Below are 19,213 nucleotides of genomic sequence, written 5' to 3'. Positions count from 1 at the left end.
TCTTGGCTGGGTAGGATAGCACTTGTGAAGATGATTGTGTTACCCAAACTATTATATCCTATTCGTATGGTTCCGATACTGTTCTCAAATAGAACATTTAAAGGACTAAATAGCTGGCTGACTTCCTTTATATGGCGTAAACGCAAGCCTAGATTAAAAATGTCAGTACTTTATCTGCCGAGTTCCATAGGCGGGTTGGATTTTCCAAATATTAAGATGTATCAGTTAAGTTCTCATCTGAGATATATTGCAGAGTGGGTTAGAAATGATTTTTCCTCTACTTGGTTAGATATTGAATCTTCCTTTTCAAATTTTCCTTTAAGAGCTCTTCTTTTTGTTGAGCTTTCAAAAAATAAGAGAGATATATGATAATCCAATTATAGTTAATACTCTGAAAGCATGGAGATCAGTCTGTAGGCTTGAAGGTAGATCTAAATTGACTTCTTTATTTACTCCAATATTAAATAATCCTGATTTTATCCCAGGAATTTTGGATGATGGTTTTAAACGTTGGTGAGATTTGGGACTTATTAGGCTTGGGGATATGTTTTTAGACAATAAATTGATGTCTTTTGTGGAGTTGACCCAGAAGTTCCGGCTGTTCAAACATGATTTTTTTCGTTTCCTCCAACTGAGGCATATTACTAATAACACAACACTTGTTGGATATGGAGAGATATCTGCTATTGAGAGGTTATTATTTTTATCTTCGGGAAAGATGTCTCTGGGTAGATTTTATGGCTCTTTGTGTTTAATCTCTTCTGTTGATACACAGGGAATTAAAACTAAGTGGGAAGGAGAGTTAGATATTGATATTGATGATGAAACATGGGCTGATATTTGGTCTTATGCTAGGAGAATATCTGTTTGTACACGCACGAAGGAAATACAATTTAAGATCATACATAGACTCCATATTTCTCCTAACCGCAGGCATTTTTTTAACCCCTCTGCATCGCCTATGTGTTTAAAATGTAAAATTGAAGTTGGTACTTTAACACATTGTCTGTGGTCATGTGACAGATTGCAAAGGTATTGGCGTTTGGTGCTGGGGGAAATGGAAAAGATCTTTAATATACAGTTGGATTTTGACCCAGTCTCATTGTTGTTGGGTATTCCTGATGGACGCATTGCTTCATTTGCTAATAAGAAATTGTATAATATTTTGGCTTTTGCTGCCAGGAAAAATATTTTACTTAATTGGATTAGTATAGGATAATTTTTGAGTTAATTCCCCTGGAGCGTCTTACCTATGTATTACATAAAACAACTGGCCAGTTTTATAAAGTCTGGACCCCATATCTTGATTATCTGGAACCTCATCTTCATCCTATTATATTACAAGGAATGTCGTAGTTGTATAACTTTCTAGACAACTAATTTTTTCTTTTTTTTTTCTCTTCCCTTATTTGTTTTATATGAGGTAATCCTGTGTTATTTAAAGTCTGAGCTTTGTTGTTTTGTTGTTGCTGTTGTTTTGATGATGTCTTGTTATTTTTGTATTATAATGAAAATGCAATAAATATAATTATTAAAAAAAAAAAAAATGGATCGGGTAGTAACACACGCCCCCACAAAGATCCGCCCACCACGCCAAGATCTGTCTGCAGAATACTGAGCGACAGCGTTTGAATCCTGGGGCCTGTACTACGAAGCGGGGTTACTGGCTTATTGGGGTAACTTGTCGGATTTAAGGTAACACAGTTTAAATGGACTTCATATTCGTTCACTTAAAATTTTCCAGACTACCTTAAATCCGACAAGTTACCCCGACAAGCAGGTAACCCTGCTTCTTAGTACAGGACACTGGCTTTTTATATACAAACATAATTATTCTACTTCTAAAAATTAGTTTTTAATAATAAAGACATCAATTTTAAGGATTAATACTTTTGTCGCACAATAACATTTATAATAATATAATACATATTAATACATAATATAATAATAACATTGTTAGTCTCACAGCTGATCAATAGAGAGGGGCATTTGCTCACATAGTCTGAATTTTTAACTAAAAATAATGATCCAGTACCTCCTAGAGAGTACTCTTTTGTTTTTGACACAATTCCTTTAAGTCTTCTTAAACTACTGCAAGATAGCAGCACACCTGAAAGGATGCCAGCATCTTGAAAAGATGTCACAATAAATTGTATTAACATAAACGATTAAAAGTCAAATAATAAATACACCAGAATCCTGATGCAAAACGTTGCCACTTTGTGGTCCAAGTTCTTTTGGAATATTGGAAATATCCATTGGAATATAGCCTTGACTTTAAGTAACAAATATACAACAAATTACTAAATAAAGTAAAAGTATTTATCCCTTATAATTCTTATAATAATAACAATAATAAGTATACTTTTAAAATATATATATTATTTATTAAAAATGGCCTCTCAAATGTTGAAATTTAGTCATAAAATGAGCTATTTTACTGCTGAAGAGCAAACATGATCAAAATTGAAAGAAGAAAAAAGAAATCAAGAGGGAAATTTGTATATATGAAAGTACATGTTGACATTTGAAGATGTGCCTAATTGTTAAGCATGTTTTTAAACCCTGTAACTTCTGTAACATGGTTTCCCACTCCAAATGGAGAATGACCCAACCCCAAAAAATCATGAAATGATGCACTCGTAGATTTATGAAAGTAGGCATATCTGTTGAACTTAGACAAATATGAGAAGTTAATTAATATTTCCTAGTATAATCAATTTCTCACAGCTCTTTTTTCTCTCTTTTAGGAAATATAAGTGGCAATGGGTAGAGTGAAAAAAGGTAAAACATTAATAAGGAAAGATTTATGGAATGCAGCAGGTGGAGTGGATGCTGTGGTCCAAGAATTTTTGAAGTTTCCAGATTTTATTGAAGGAATAAGTTTCAGTTCAGAAATTTGGTCAGCAATGGCACAAAGACTATTTGGAGACAAGTCTGATGCAAATAAAAAGTGGCTAAGGACAGTGTGGAATGAAAACAGGAAGAAAGTAAAAGACAGAGTTCTTCAGCATCAGACACTGTTCTCAGGTGATGAAGAAATCAATGTCTCAAGCTTATTCAAATTTCCTGTTCCCTCACAAAAGCACGATGTCCAAACTCCACAAGAAGGTAATCCCTGCATAGACAGCAAACAATGCAGTTTATTAACATACAGTATCACTCACCATTGAGTACTTATGAGGATTTTGATCTTTCGACTGGACACCGGGAAGAAAGACCTAATGCAGATTTTGAGGAGCATGAAGTCTATTCTATTTCTTCTGTTTCTGATGAAAAACAGACAGCAAAAAAACACTGGAGGCAAACTGCACGTATTCCAAAAATATTTCATATCACAATCAAAAGACATTTGTGGGGAAAAAAATGGCTCCCAAAAGTGGTTCGTCAGGTCTCAGAACACCATGGTGCCATCTCCTCTACAAAAAGTTCTCAGAGAAGAACCCAAATTGTATTCTGGCTTTTAAACGCCATAATGTAAAAACTGAAAACACCCGAAAAAAGAAATGTCCATACTTGAGAATAACTGCTGTTTGTAAATTTTTGACATGTAGATGTAGATACATCTTTACATTGAAGGAAAAACCAACTTCAAACTGTAAGAGAGTGCAGTTTCAGGTGTGTAGGTTTGGGAACATCAGACATCTCAGGAGTGAAAGTCATTTCAGGAGAGCAAGTAATGTCCGAAGGGGGAAAATGGCTCAAAGTATTCATAAAGGTGTGAGCAATGTGTATTACCAGAGGCTACGCTCTACACCTACTCAGGAGTTGCTTGCTGGAAATATCACCAGAATCTTGACCAAAAATGTCCTGAAGGTGATATCTTCTGAAGTTAAATCGTCCAGTCGGCTTCATGATAATATCATCCTAGAACTTCTTTGAACACAGAAGATCTTAAAGGAAGGTGACACTGGCCATTGCTTGTTCCCTGGATATGTTCAGCACTTACAAGTTGATCCTTTTGGAGTGCATCTGTACACAGAAACTGGGATGGGAATACTTGTGAATCATTTACGGAAGAAAAAAAAACCTACCCTGCACCTTGACGCCACTGGCAGTATTGTGTCAAAGATTCCTGGTCAAAGCAAGAGAGTGCTGTATTATAGCCTCACTCTGCCTGGATATGGGTTAAATGTGCCACCACTGCCAGTTGCAGAGATGCTAATAAATGACCATTCTATACCGGCCATATCTTTTTGGCTGTCACAATTTGTGAGAACACTCACCAGCTGCACATCAGTTAAGGTCTCAAATTTTGAAACAGATTTCAGTTGGGCCTTAATTCAGGGAACACTGCTGGCATTTAACAAGGAAAATGTGGTATCCTACCTGGACCGTGCTTATGAAGTTCTTTTCAGAAAGAGGACAAGGAAAGAACTTCAGATGTTCACGGTACTTCATCTATGCTCTGCACATATTTTGAAGGCCTTTGCAGATAATATATGTAAATGTACCGAGGACAAAGGTCTTAAGGAGTTTGCCATATACTGTTTTGCACGCCTTCAGAACTGTGTGAGTATGAGTGTGGCCACTGAAATATTCAAAAACATCTGTGTCGTCTTCAGCACGCAGTCTGAGACTCCGCAAGTACATGACAGCATTCAGCAATTAAGTAAGCGCATCAAAGCCATTGATTTGCCAGAGGTGGAATTCCCTGTGAAAGATGCTATCATGTATGACACTGATCACAAACTGGAAAAATCCATTATCAGAAGGTCACCATTTATGACTTACTTCCGTGATGTGCTGAAAAATACCCAGGTACTTGGAAATGCTGATGAAGGGAGAATGGAACACAGTGAAACAGTGGATAACCCATACTTTTGCCCTGACGTTGAAAATGATCATGAAAACATATATGGGTATTTATCCACTGTGGAGTGGAATTCTACTTGGAGATCTTGCAAGGTATGCCTCTGACAAGAGTGAAGATGTGCCCTCTATTGGACTGAAAACAAGAGAGACCAACTGCCATGTGGAAACTTGGTTTGGCATCGTGAAGAATAACATTCTTATGAAGAGAAGATCCCTAAGGCCGGCAGAATTTATAAGAATGATGTATGCATCACTGCAAGGACGCTATAGAGAGCATATAATGCAGTTGGCTCTCCCTGAACAGCTGTTCACAAGGCCAATTAAGAAAGCAGGCATTGACCTCTCCCAAGAAGAATGGGCAAAAAGGGAGACACGCATAAATAAAAAATCTAAATATTTCAGCATTCCTGATCAGCTTCCTGGCCCAAAGGCATGCAAGAAAGCCAAGCAAGAAGAAAAAAAACAAACATCATTAAAGGAAGAGAAAAAAGAAGACAAATTAGTGTTAGAAGAAGAGAAGATGAAAAAACTCCAATGAAAGATGACAAATTGCAGGTCCAGGATGTTGGGCTAGTGTGTTCTCCGCATCAAGAAATCAGAGCTAATGAGGTAAGGCTACAGTATGTACATAGCAGCTACTAGTAGATGATGAAGAATGAAATCATAATCACTTAAAAATTTACTTTTATCCAACACAGGTGCAGGAGGTATGGCAAAAAGAGGCATGTGAAGTAGTGGTTGCAGTAGTTCCATCAAAAGAGGGGACTGTACGTTATACATTGCGTCACAGAGAGTTCCTGACTTTGAAGCCCGACGCCTGGCTCATGGGAGAGGTCTGTTGGCCGAATGCAGAGGTCTGACCTCTTTTTAAACTCCTTTTTTAATTCTTAATCAGTTTTACATTTAAAATTTCTCTGTCCATAGGTGATAGAGGCCTACATTCAAGCTGTCTGCAACACAACAGGAGAAGGAAAAAGACTGTTCAACCTTAATCATTACACAACACAAATAATTTTGACCGGCAGCAGGGAGGAGGTTGCCAGATGTAGCATGAAAAGAGTGAGAATGTTTTACCATCAAACTTGTATTGTGAAAAAATATGTAACATATTTTCATTAAAATGTAAATTTTGTAATTTTTATTCTTTTTCTGAACAGGTGCACCTTGATCAATACCACGGAGTTGTTGGGTTTTTCAATACAGGTGCACACTGGAAACTCATAGTAAGTTAAAATGCGACTTACCAAATTTACTAAAAATTGAAAACTATTATTGAAGATGTTAGCAACACTCCTTGTACCTATTAAAATATAAAAATTATACATCACAAGTACATTATGAAAAGAATGATTTGTAATTATCTTTGTGTTTATAAGATTGAATAGCATATTTATTTTTGCCCTATAGTGTCTGAATGCTGTAAAAGAGATAATTGCTGTGCTGGACCCAAATGCACACTGTGAAACTGAGGATTCTGCAAGGGCAGCAAAGCGATTCAGGTAATCTCATTACTCTTACATGAATACTTGTGGTCAAAGTGTAATCCCACAAAAACAATTTATACCAAATATAATTATGTATTACTAAAAAGGCAAATATAAATTATTTCCTACCAGGCTTTTTGAGGTAAAAGTTGGAAGACACATGCAGCACAACACTCATTATAATTTTAACATTTCATTATTTAATTTCTCAGAGGTCCAACAATTCTGTTTTTTGTATTAATTTGCATAATCCATAAAACAATGCTTTTAATGTAAGTTATAAAAGTGGTTAGGCCCAGGCTAAACAGTTGATTGTTTCAGGTTTTTTCTGTGAATTTGACTGATTTATGTACTGTGCTGTACTATTAATCAAATTGAAATGCTGCTTTACTACCATTTTTCCTTACTTTACTTTTTTACTAATCTAATGCTCTTCCCATTTTATTGCTTTTCCAATTTGCATTTAATGTATTTTGTCGTTTGGTACGTGAAGCATTTTTAATTGCCTAATGGCATGAAATGTGCTATACAACTAAACTTGCCTTGATTTGCCTTGATTTGCTAGTTAATTTTATTAGTGAGATACTACAGTAATAGGACCAGTTTAAGAAATTAATTTCTTCTTATATTAGTGAATTTTTCAAGATGAGGCGAATTCAGCATGGCTTGGAAGACTGGGTGGACATTAAATGGAAGCCCAGCACAATTGAACACACCAAGCAGACTGATAGTAGCAGCTGTGGAGTTTTTGTTATGAAGGTATTGGCTAAATCTCTGGTCCTATTACAGTACTTGTCTAATTTGCCTTTCATTTGCTGCTGATTTTATGCAAATAACATTTACAGTTTGGAGTTTCATGTAGTCTATCCTCTTTTACCCGTGTTTATATTCTTTACATTTCACAATTCACTTGTAAGTAATGCTACATTAAAGCTTTTGCTGAACTATGTGGAATATGCATTATTTGTATGTACAGATGGCTGCAGAAATGGTGACAAGCTTTCCAGACCTGCCAGATGAAATCATAGTTCCACCCTCCAAACCTAACATCAGGGAGCTCCGGCTTCAGATGGCGAAATTTCTTTTGAGCTCATCAGGTATTCAAGTTTGTTCATTATGTTGTAGGATTTTTTTTGCTTGTGTTCCTTAAACCAGAATAAAATTGAAACCACAGTAAATGTTAATATGTGTGTGATAAATTGAATATGTGTAATCATACTGCAAAATACAAATATATATTAACTATAATGCAGAGAAAGATTAATCTTGTTGGATAGGTCACAGTGTTTTCTGGTGACCAGCATTGGTTAAACAAAGTGTTTATAGATACATTTAAGTAGTCCTGACTATGCTGCTAGCTGAAAGTGATGTACTACAACCAGAGGTGGAAGTTTCAGGTCCAGAAAGTAAAAATATTTAGTTTCAGGATTTTGTTTCAACCAACCGGCTCAGTATAAAGAGTCACAGTCATACAGTACTCAACAGGTTGGTTGAAACAAAATCTTGGCCTGGATTTTTACTTTATGGAACTGAAACTTCTAGCTCCAAGTAGAACTTTTTTAGGGCATGAACTATTATTGTTGTGTAGTTTAACAGCAATTCAGCATAGTATAGTGTGGTACTTTTCTTATGTATGTTGAAAAAGGCCTCCTCCCGTCCTGCTCTTGTGATCAATTCTAGAGAAGAAAAGGCCAATTCACACTCTTGGTGGTGCCGTGGATTAGCCTTTTAGGCATGTGCAGACCATACTGGAACCCACTGACTGAAGTTTCCCTCTTCTTGAGGAGTGTTACATAGTGTGTCCTTCTTCTTATGGCTACTTTGGATCACCATACATCTTCTCAAGTTTATACAGGTTGTATATTGCCTTTGTGCACAGTATGCTTGCTTCTGTTTCTGGAAAATCCTTAGGCTAGTCCTATGTAGCCCATTATTTAGTTGTACATGTTTTAAACTCTTGTGTCTCATCTCTGGCATGGGGGAACTATAACACTGATGCTGGTTGCATGTGTATTAGTGCATCTATGAGGATTATAAAAATGAAAGAGAACATTGAATGTTTCTGATGTCTTATGATTGTATTAACATTGTTCTCATTGATTCAGTTCCAATGAGAGACCTATGTTCGTTCTGTGGAATGGAATCCTCATCTGCTGACAACAACAGTGTTATTGAATGGGTGAGTAAAATTATTTTTAATGTATAATTTGGAAGGTAATTAAATCTTTACTGGAGGGGAAATTCTTCTTCCCTAGAAACAACTTTATTTAACTAAATTACAACTACTTTTATTTTTAGGAGTTAACAGTTTTGTGGCATCGTGCTTATTTCTTTAAGAAATAAAAAAAAAAGTGACAAATATGCCATTTTGCAGATTTACCTGAGAAAATGCATTGATGAACACAGATAGTGTAGGTTTCACAATATTTTGAATGTTTGTCTAACAAGCAAGGCTAACATAGCATACACAAATTACATAAGTTGGATGTTTGGAAAACAGAGCAGCTAATTGTTCTTTTCTCAACAGATTGAATGTGAGTGCTGTAGAAGATGGTACCACCGATTGTGTATTGGCATGGACGAACAGGAATTCACACATGCAGTGACAACAGAATGGCACTGCACATTTTGAAATTAGGATTTGCTGCTATAATATTGATTGTTGTGTACTTCTGACCCAAAAATTGTTTTATATGGGCAATTGTAAATAAACATTTTTTTGGAGTTCATATTAATCTTTCATTGTTTATAGCAAGTGGATGACAAAGGGATAAGGAACACTAAGAAATTACGGCTGGTTCCTCTGATCATTGAAAAAACCTGACCTCGAACAACTATCAATACGTATAATATGGAGTACATGCACACTTGATAGATTGTGGCTAGGGGTGCACCGATTGCAGTTTTCTGGCCGATCAACGATCACCGATCCTTAGGCAACCTTACCTGCCGATCTCGATTTTTTTTTGCCGATCTTGTTTCTTTCATAACTAAAAGACAGTTACTTCAATGTTTCCATTTTTATTGAGTAAATTGATATGAATACTCACAAAACATGAGGTAGTGTCCTCAAATATAAATGAACATATAAATGAGCATTGCTGTTTGAACTACAAAATCATATTTTTTCTTCCAGACTTTAATTTCTCTAATTTTGTAAAAAAAAATATATATATATAGCTGTTATGACACACTTGTCCAAAAAATAGGGAGGGAGGCAGCCTGCACTGCACCTCTCTCGGGAATGGGAGAAAAGGCTGATTTAAAAGCATATAACTAAGATCGGTGGATCTCATGGGAATATGGTCGATTTCTGATCCCCTCAAATTAACGTGATCGAGGCCGATCGATCGGTGCGCCGATCGATCGGTGCACCCCTAATTGTGGCTGTCCCATTTCGTTCCAGAGCTATTAACCCTTTAGTGCATTGCCCCTATGCCATGTAATATGCATACAATGTATTAATTAATAGCTGTTAGAGTGAAAGTTATTCTGAAAATCTAAGGGGTGTGCATTGTCCCCCAGAGTCCCCTGATCCATGCACACTTCATAGGACATGGCTGTCCCATTTCGTTCCAGAGCTATTAACCCTTTATTGCAGTGCCCCTATGCCATGTAATATGCATACAATGTATTAATTAATAGCTGTTAGAGTGAAAGGTATTCTGAAAATCTAAGGGGTGTGCATTGTCCCCCAGAGTCCCCTGATCCATGCACACTTCATGGGACATGGCTGTCCCATTTTGCTCCAGAGCTATTAACCCTTTAGTGCATTGCCCCTATGCCATGTAATATGCATACAATGTATCAATTAATAACTATTAGAGTGAAAGGTATTCTGAAAATCTAAAGGGTGTGCATTGTCCCCCAGAGTCCCCTGATCCATGCACACTTCATGGGACATGGCTGTCCCCTTTTGTTCCAGAGCTATTAACCCTTTATTGCAGTGCCCCTATGCCATGTAATATGCATACAATGTATTAATTAATAGCTGTTAGAGTGAAAGGTATTCTGAAAATCTAAGGGGTGTGCATTGTCCCCCAGGTCCCCCTGATCCATGCACACTTGGTAGAATGTGGCTGTCCCATTTTGCTCCAGAGCTATTAACCCTTTAGTGCATTGCCCCTATGCCATGTAATATGCATACAATGTATCAATTAATAACTATTAGAGTGAAAGGTATTCTGAAAATCTAAGGGGTGTGCGTTGTTCCCTTTAGTCCACTGATCAAAGCACACTTCACTAGATGTGCCTGTCTCGTCTAGTTTTGAAGTTATTAACCCATTCATGTATTGTCCCATTGCACATTATACGGATACATTCGAACATTCAAAAATTAATTAAAAATCGTACGTAAAGCAATCTGGGAAACAAAGGGGTGTGCAACAGTCGCCATGAGCCCAAAATGCTAACCGACCATGTCATTACAGCTGACAGGACCTATTTTATTAGCTATTAACGCGATTTTGCACAAATCACGAAATGGTTTGAAGCGACAAAATAACCGGTGTGCATCGTTGTCTGTGGACTGGTGTTGGAGCACGGCGTCTCCACCGGGTCCGTGGATGAGAAGAGATTCACAGCTGACACGGGGAGAAGTTGCAAATCACCGGTTTATTGTCTGACAGATTGCAATCCGGGAGCGGCCGTCTGACATACATTCAGCATGTACAGGAGGAGGCTCTGCCATATGTATCAGTTGTATCCCTTTTAAAGCCCTTTGGGCATCTCCCCCCCTTTCTCGGTACCTTCCGTGTACGTGACAACCACATGTGTGGTTCCAGCCGGCTCGTACTGTTCTTGGCCTTCTGGAAGGCTAAAAGATAAGTAGGGGCCGCTGATGTTCTCTGTCGCCCCCCTATCTGTTCCGATTAGGTAGCCTTGACTTGCCGGCGCGCCAGTCAGTTCTCGTTTTGATTAGTTACAGCCTTATAGAATCATTCCCTTTATTGTATTAATTATTCCCTCAATTCCCCCTTTTGATCTCCACAAGGAGATCACCCTATTGGCGGGGGAGTCGTAGTTCAAAGCTGTCCAAATTACCTTTGCCCCTCTCCGGCCCGACAGGCAGGAGAGGCATCATCTGCGCTTGGATGCCATCCTGCTTCTCTATCACGGTAGTGATAAGACGAACTGATAGTGCGCGCAGGCAGGGAATACAACAACACCCGCAAGTAACTATAATCGCAGCAAAAGTAGCAAAGGATAATAAAAGCGAGCTCATTAAGCCTTTCCACTGTCCGAACGCCGAGGTCAGCCAAGCATCCCAGATGTTATTGATCCCGGATTGTGCATGCATCATTTTGGAGAGGGTCCGGAGACCCTCGAGTGCCCTGGTCACTGAGCCGTCTGGTGCTGTGTTATTAGGAATGTAAGTACAGCATACTTCCCCAAACATAGCGCACACTCCCCCCTTTAGGACTCCAAAGAGTTCCACACACAATCTGTCCATCCAGCCTAGGAAGGAGGGCAAAAACCCTGAGCTTCAGGGAAATTCCACTCCCAGCCCGCCACAGGCGCGGCCCCCCTTCGGGGTCCATGGCTGGCATGGCTCACAAACCACTAATCATTAACACTTTAAGCATTTTAAGCATCACACGTAACACACTTGTTTCCCCCAACATTCCCCTTTTTATCTTGATCTCCATCCTGGTCCTAGTGTTGTCTGGCGGTGGATGAGGTGCTTTTGTTCTTTCTGGTCGTTGGAGCAGGGGTGGACTACCCTGCTCTGGTTGCTCAGGTCAGAGGATTATTCTGCCCCTTCTGTTGAGACCTGAGTTGCGTCTAGTTCAGCCGAACTGACGTTCTGGATTCCTTCCCTCAGGGCCTCCTGGATCTCTGCTGTGGTTCTCCCTGGGTCCTCTGCAGCCGCGCACTGGCTCCAGTGAAACCACGTGTCGCCTTTGCCTTTCAGACAAACCGCGTGTGACGTCCTCTCCGTAACCTGGAAGGGGCCCGTCCACCTGGGCTCTGACCACTTCCGTTTGATGACTTTCAGGAGGACCCACTCCGCCGTGTGTGGTTTGGCTGGCTGGTTCTCTGGTCTCGCCTCCTGGATCTGTTTAGAGAAATCTGCAACGAGACCTTGCAAACAATCATAATATGCCCAAGGATTTTGCTCCCCCTTCTCGTCGGGGGTCCAGGTTAACCCTTTCTGGGGTCCTGGGAACTGCCTGCCTGTCTGGAGCTCAAAGGGGGTGAACCCGGTCCCCCTGTTTATGGAACACCTCACTGACATCATTACCAGTGATAAAGCGTCAACCCAATTCATTTTGGTCTGCGCGCAGATTTTTGCCAATTTTTGTTTTATTGTTTGGTTCATTCGCTCCACTTTTCCCTGGGACTGCGGATGATACACAGTTCCGAACGCATGTCTCAATCCCAACGCTTTCTCTAGGGTCAGTCGGTAATTCGAGTGAACTTCCTCCTCTACCGTGATCATCTGTTTGGACACCACGTATCCTGCGACCCTCTTTGCTTCCTCATCTGCGGCCTGATTTCCTTTCGCTACCATTGTTCCTGACCCTTCATGTCCCTTGCACTTGACCACTGCCCCTTTTTTGGGAAGCATCAAGGCCTTTGCAAATTCCCTCATTTCTGCTTCGTGTTTTATTGGCTTGTTTCCCGCGGTCAAGAATCCTGCCCTCAGCCATTGGCTGAGTTCCACATGCACTGCGCCTACAGCATATGCTGAGTCTGAGTATATGGTAACTTCTTTCCCTTCTGCTAATTTCAGGGCCTCGATAACCGCTATCACCTCGGCTCTCTGGGCTGACTGGGCTCCCCCCAGTCTGTCTGCCTTCAAGGTTACATAATCCTGGCCTTGTCTGGCCACCACTGCATACCCTGCCTGCAAACCTCCTGTGTCTGTTCTTCTCTTGCCGTCTTGCTTTCCCCTCTTCCTGCTTGAAAATAACTTTGCATATTTGAGTTAGACACCCCATGTACAACTTCAACTCATAAACCTTGTTTTTTTCCTTTCATAGCACTCCCCCCTTGCGCAATGGTCAAGACCATGCGCATGCATTATTAAGGTGTCAACCACACGACAAAGGCACAACCAAAAATCCATCACGGTCGTAAAACAGACCATCAGAGTCCTTAGCATCCCCTTTGTTTCCACACAGAGGCCTCATAAGGCCCCTCCCGTGGCTGAACTCACACCCCAAGCATGCAGCCTGTTCTTATCAGTATTGCAGCTTAGCTTTGTGCACCTCAAGCCCCCCTTTCGCTAAGACCTTCAGCAACGGCGGCTTCAGTGCCTGTGCATATAACACAGAGCAGATCACCCACATACTGTAGCAATGTGATTCAATCCATCCAAATCTGCCCTAAGCATGTGTTCACATCCTTGCAGTATCCTCACGTGGATGAACTGCTGACCCCTATAGATGATCGCAAACAAAAACTGTGACTGTTGTGTTAGGGACACACTGAAAAATGCCATCTACAAATCCACAACTGTGAGCCACTCTGCACTGGGTGGCACATCTGTTAGCAGGGTGTGAGGACTGGGATCTCCCACTGATTGATCCTCCACTAACTATTTCGCTGCACACAAATCATAAACTAACCTCCACATTTTGTCTCCTGCCAACATTCCTCTACACTTTATTTCCCTTCACACTGCACTCCTATCATGCTCCACAGCCACAAACCTCTTAAGTCTCCTACATACTCTGCACTCCACTGACTCTCACCAACTCACCTTCGGTAGCAGCCTGCATTCCATCACACTGAAATCTCTCTATCGCAACAAACAAGTATGTTTGTTCAATTCAGCCTATTGCTATATTGTTCCTGTATAAATGGGCCCCACTGTTCTAGAATTTCCCCAACTTTATCAGTAACATCTTCAATCCCGTATGAACTATGCTGTCCCCTATTGAACAACAAATTTTGTCGCAGAAGGCTGTACTGTCCACTGAGCACCTCTACGCCCCCCTCTGTACATTTTATGTCTATCTGCAGCTGACACAAAGCATCTCTGCCTGACAAATTCACTGGGATATGCTCTAATATTAGTATGGGCATATTTACATGTTTGTAACCTATCTGAACTTCCACTAAACAAGATTTTGGAACATACAGGTGTGTCCTGGCTGATCACAGCTCCAGCACACCAGCTGAACCACCCTGTTCCCCAGTCTCTCCAGAGTCTGGGATCATCAAATTTGTGGGTAAATGGGTGCCCTTTGAGGAAACCCCCATCCATTGTATCTACTCACTCTGTTCCAATTAGGGACCTGAGGCCAATTAGTGTCCTGGGGGGCCCCAGCGACAGGGGACTGTCGGCTGTCCACAGGCTGCCCCCGGGGCTTGGGTCCGGAGAGACCACTGGTGCCTGGACTTTTTTCTTTTTAGCGGTCAGCTCCTCCAGCTGCATCTGATTCCATTTCTTTGTCAGTTCCCTCTCACGCTCTTTAGCAAAGTCCTCCTCCTCTCTCTGAATGCCGGATTCTGCAGGTCCTGCTCCGTCTCAGTGCGCCACCGCTTTTCTTGAGCTTGCAGATAGGCAGCTGGGCTCTCCCCCTCCTTGATGGGCTCCACCTTCATTTCAACCACACTCAGCTGTGGAGGAAACATTAGTCGCAGCTGATGCCAGCAGTTAGCACGGTAACCGTCAAAGTGACATGCATCATTCACAGGAGTCCCTGTCACCGCTGCCAGGCCACTGCTTCGCAGTAGTCTCTCCATTCCGTCTACCCCAAAAACGCAAGCCAGAACCGCCTTTATGTCCCCTATCGCCAGGAGCCGACCCATAGTTTCCTCCTCAAATGCTTTTATCCATTTTCTGGCCCCTTCTGCCAGAACTGGGAGTCTGAGAATCAGGCCCTCCAGATCCTGTCCTGCCCACGGCACATACTGTGTCTGTGCTCCGTTCACCCTCAGCGGAAGCATCGGAGTGTCCCTGGTGGGGGGCTTCACAGCCCTCCTGCTTCTCACTATTCTATGATCTGCATTATCCTCCTCTACTCCTTCCTCACTCTCTGTTTCTGTCTCCTTCTCCTGAAACTGACTCCATCCTTTAGATGGAGGGTTAGGGGTGTCCAGCAGATGCACCAGCCCTTCTGCATTACTACCACTTGCTCCGTACCCCACCTTTATCTCACTCCCTTGTTTCTCAGGCCCACATGCCTGGCCTTCTGTTCTTCTCTCACTCCCTCGCAGTCCTTCCTGCACTGCCTGCCGCAGCAATGCACTCACTTCCCTGTATCCATCTAAACAACTTGCCGTTCCGTTCTGCTCCCTACTTCCTTCATCCTTCTGTGTCACCTCACCACTGAATTCTACCTTCCCCTCTATTACTGGAAACTGACCCTTGTATGAAGGAGGGGGGGGCTTCCACTAACGGACACTGACTTTGATATGACAGTGGCCATATTTCTTCCTGCCTCATCTCTTCTTTCTCACCCCCCTTCTTCTCATTTAGTGCCTTTCTCATGGCTTTCTGCTCCCTTCTCCAGGCCTCTCCGTTTACTTTAAATAACCTCAGTACCTCCAGTTCCTCACTCCTTTTCTTTTTACGCCTTTCTGTGTTCTTATTAGCCTTATGATACTTTATCAGTCTCCATCTCCTCACACACTGCCACATCCCATGTGCCCCCTTTAGGCCACTTAGTTACCAGGGCCTTTGTTCTATTCCCCCACTTTTTAGACATCTTTTCTATCCTCGCTTTAAGCAGGGGGTGCTCTCTCCCCAACTGCTGTACTGGTGTTTCTGCTGCCTTTACCGGGGCCTGCATTTTACTGCTTTTCTGCACTCTACTGTCACTTGAACTGTTTTCCTGTCTAAAATGAACAGAGTTCCTCACAGTCAACCCATGCTCTATTCTTCTTCTTCTTTTTTTTTCGAATTCTCTCCCTGACTGTAGCTACTTCACCTTGATGTGTGGCTCTAAATTATTTATTATTTTATTTTTTTATTATTATTATTATTATTATTATTTATTTTCTACTTATTTCCTCTCCTAACTAAAATCCCTAACACTGCACCCAATTATCTACGGGCACACATATACTAAAACCTCTTGTCTATAAACTGTTATTTTTCTCACAAAGATGTGGTTTAATACCCTTTATCTCTAAACTTAGTCTCTATAATCCATAAAATCTATTAATCACAATATTTTATTCAAATACATTATTTTAAGATTTAATTATTATTTAATTATTATTTTAAGATTTATTATTAAGATTTTAAGTTCTAAATTTACCTACCCGCACTTCCACTACTGTCAATGACGTTTCATGGAAATGCACAAATGCTCTATGTATACCCCTGCTAACTTGATCTCTTCTACTTTGTACTTATTTCTGCTTTATACATCTTTACTTGCAACTTATCCGTTGAACGTATACGTGGGCTTCCCCCGATTTAGCCCAAAACTGCGTACGTAATTACTTTCCCCACTTCTGCATGAAATACTGTAAGCGCTCGCTCTCTGGCGTGCTGCTTCGTCCCTCTGCCTAGCATGCTCTCTCTCCGTTTTCCACAATAGCTCTCCCAATGAGCGCCTGTCTCCTATCTGTTGTCCAGCACCCCGGACCACTGCTCACATACGCTCCCAGGCGTCAGCTACCTCCTTATCCTTATCTCCTTCACCACTTGCCCCTTCTATAGCTTCCTTCACCACCTGGATCTGCTTTACTAGTGGCTTCCACACTGCATTTTCCGGGGGCTCCCATCCCCCGTCATGTAGCTCCCAATCAAACTCACGGTCCATTTTTAATCAGTCCTGACTGTTTTAATTCCTCGTCTAGCAGCCCTTCTGCCTCCGGATGTGGGTTCAGCCACCCACACTCAGTACACCTCCTTATCCTAGTCGAATGTCCTACTAACAAACACCACCAATACATAAATCAACAACTTCTAAAATAATAAGACTACATTCAAAGCAGCTTACTGTTGTGTCCCCCCTGAACAGGGCACGTCCCACAAGCTCAATCCCAGTCAAACAGGCCCGCTCCCAGCCGAAACCCCCCCGATCTCCAGCAATGTCAACTTGGAAGGGGGTGTTCTGTACGCACAACTGAGACAACCCAGGTGGGAGTCAGCTTATCGACCGCACTACCGGTGTTCTGACTCGACCAAGGCCGGCAAAATAACCTTCAGGCGTCACCCACCCTCCCGAGAGTCCAAGCTAGGGGTGTTCTTAGAACTCACCCTAGGCAAGGTCCTGCTCGGCAGTTGTAATGAACGCCCGAGGTACCTGCCGGCCCTGCCCGTACTGAGTCAGCGGGTGCGGCCGGGCTGGCACGCTTTTGGGTGTCCAATTGCTGAGAACTCCCCTTCGGTTCTGACAAACTGTAAGACCGCAAGCAGTGACAGCAGAGCCACGGGCAAGTTCTACCAACACAGAGCAAGCGGCGAGCACCCTGAACAGGAAGAACCCACAACGCTGCTCACACACAAACCAGTACAACTGCACCCAAGCTGGTGCTTTGATTCACCCCTTCTTTTTTTTTTTTTTTTCCTTAGTTAGAGAGGGGGACCTTATTCCCTCCTCCCAATCTAGAGTTCGGGGTCCTGAATTCCCTGGGTCTCCCACCCAGCTTTTCTACGGCTCGTAAAATTCTATTTCCCTGCGGGGGTTCCCGTACCCTCCGCTCCTTATAATTCTATTTCCCTGCGGGGGTTCCCGTACCCTCCGCTCCTTATAATTCTATTTCCCTGCGGGGGTTCCCGTACCCTCCGCTCCTTAAGGTTCTATTTCTCTGCGCACGATACCTAGACACAATGCATACACAACACATAGACAACACAATATACTGTATAAACACAGTGCGTGCAACCTCTCCTCCGTCTTTATTTACCGACGGGCCCCTGGACACTTCAAACTGCTCAATTTGACATATCCAATGTGCAGATTTTGATATAACAGGCTCTGCTCACCTCTTCTAGTCGGCGCCTCGCAGTTATCTGTGTCCAAGTAGGCCGCGTCAACCCTTAGCCGAATCTTGCGAATCTCCTGGGGATCCCGGACGAGCCCCCAAATTGTTGGAGCACGGCGTCTCCACCGGGTCCGTGGATGAGAAGAGATTCACAGCTGACACGGGGAGAAGTTGCAAATCACCGGTTTATTGTCTGACAGATTGCAATCCGGGAGCGGCCGTCTGACATACATTCAGCATGTACAGGAGGAGGCTCTGCCATATGTATCAGTTGTATCCCTTTTAAAGCCCTTTGGGCATCTCCCCCCCTTTCTCGGTACCTTCCGTGTACGTGACAACCACATGTGTGGTTCCAGCCGGCTCGTACTGTTCTTGGCCTTCTGGAAGGCTAAAAGATAAGTAGGGGCCGCTGATGTTCTCTGTCGCCCCCCTATCTGTTCCGATTAGGTAGCCTTGACTTGCCGGCGCGCCAGTCAGTTCTCGTTTTGATTAGTTACAGCCTTATAGAATCATTCCCTTTATTGTATTAATTATTCCCTCACTGGACAACACGATTTTATAACTAAAAACGTCCCACCTTACTTCCGTGAAAAGTTATTGAAGCTAGAAAACTGAATATCGAATATGAGGCTAACTTAACCGCGGTGGGTAACCGATATAATCTGCCGACAACCCTGCACTCCCAAAACCTAGCACGTCGGGTGCGACGCCCCTACCCCCGGGTAGTTACACAATGTTTGAACGCATAAACCACCCTAAACACAAACGAGTGATTTATTGTAAACGGAAAGGTCGCTTCTCTTTCCGCTGTCCTCCAACCTTAAACAGCAAGCTATATAACGGACGGCATGAAAGAAAATACTTCAGGCCACAGAGCTGAATTAGGCCCCGATGACGCAGAGGAAATTGAATAATTCAAACATCCCCTTTTTTAGCAATTCACCAATTTGTCCCGTTGTCATCAATAACAGAAAAAGACAGATTTAACTCAAAACGGGGGGAAAAAAAGAAAGAAAACA

General features: G+C 42.0%; 1 protein-coding gene and 1 long non-coding RNA gene across 2 annotated transcripts; one reads left to right on the top strand and one right to left on the bottom strand.

Annotated features, from left to right (window-relative positions):
- The first annotated feature begins 4,888 nt into the window (after positions 1-4,888).
- Positions 4,889-8,948, top strand: LOC140582988 (uncharacterized). The gene is made up of 10 exons (XM_072707552.1): positions 4,889-5,424; positions 5,514-5,648; positions 5,740-5,874; positions 5,973-6,038; positions 6,223-6,314; positions 6,932-7,058; positions 7,276-7,396; positions 7,980-8,154; positions 8,405-8,478; positions 8,827-8,948. The coding sequence occupies exons 1-8, from the start codon at positions 5,248-5,250 to the stop codon at positions 8,021-8,023; spliced, it is 897 nt and encodes a 298-aa protein (XP_072563653.1). The 5' UTR covers positions 4,889-5,247; the 3' UTR covers positions 8,024-8,154; positions 8,405-8,478; positions 8,827-8,948.
- A 1,946-nt stretch (positions 8,949-10,894) lies between these two features.
- On the bottom strand, positions 10,895-18,909 carry LOC140582789 (uncharacterized). The gene is made up of 2 exons (XR_011985571.1): positions 14,528-18,909; positions 10,895-12,357 (listed from the first exon to the last, which is right to left on the bottom strand). It is a non-coding gene; the product is annotated as an uncharacterized lncRNA (long non-coding RNA).
- Between the last annotated feature and the right edge of the window lie 304 nt (positions 18,910-19,213).

The sequence above is a fragment of the Paramormyrops kingsleyae genome, chromosome 25 (genome assembly GCF_048594095.1).
Source record: "Paramormyrops kingsleyae isolate MSU_618 chromosome 25, PKINGS_0.4, whole genome shotgun sequence".
NCBI classification, from domain to species: domain Eukaryota; kingdom Metazoa; phylum Chordata; class Actinopteri; order Osteoglossiformes; family Mormyridae; genus Paramormyrops; species Paramormyrops kingsleyae.
The sequence above is the reverse complement of the archived record's forward strand: the minus strand, read 5'-3'. Positions and strand labels throughout refer to the sequence as shown.

Bases quoted from the DNA above. Each gene is read 5' to 3' on its own strand.
- LOC140582988 (XM_072707552.1), top strand. From the start codon at position 5,248: ATGCAAGAAAGCCAAGCAAGAAGAAAAAAAACAAACATCATTAAAGGA. The intron at 5,425-5,513 runs GTAAGGCTACAG...TATCCAACACAG, and splicing joins AAGAAATCAGAGCTAATGAG to GTGCAGGAGGTATGGCAAAA. The intron at 5,875-5,972 runs GTGAGAATGTTT...TTTTCTGAACAG, and splicing joins CCAGATGTAGCATGAAAAGA to GTGCACCTTGATCAATACCA.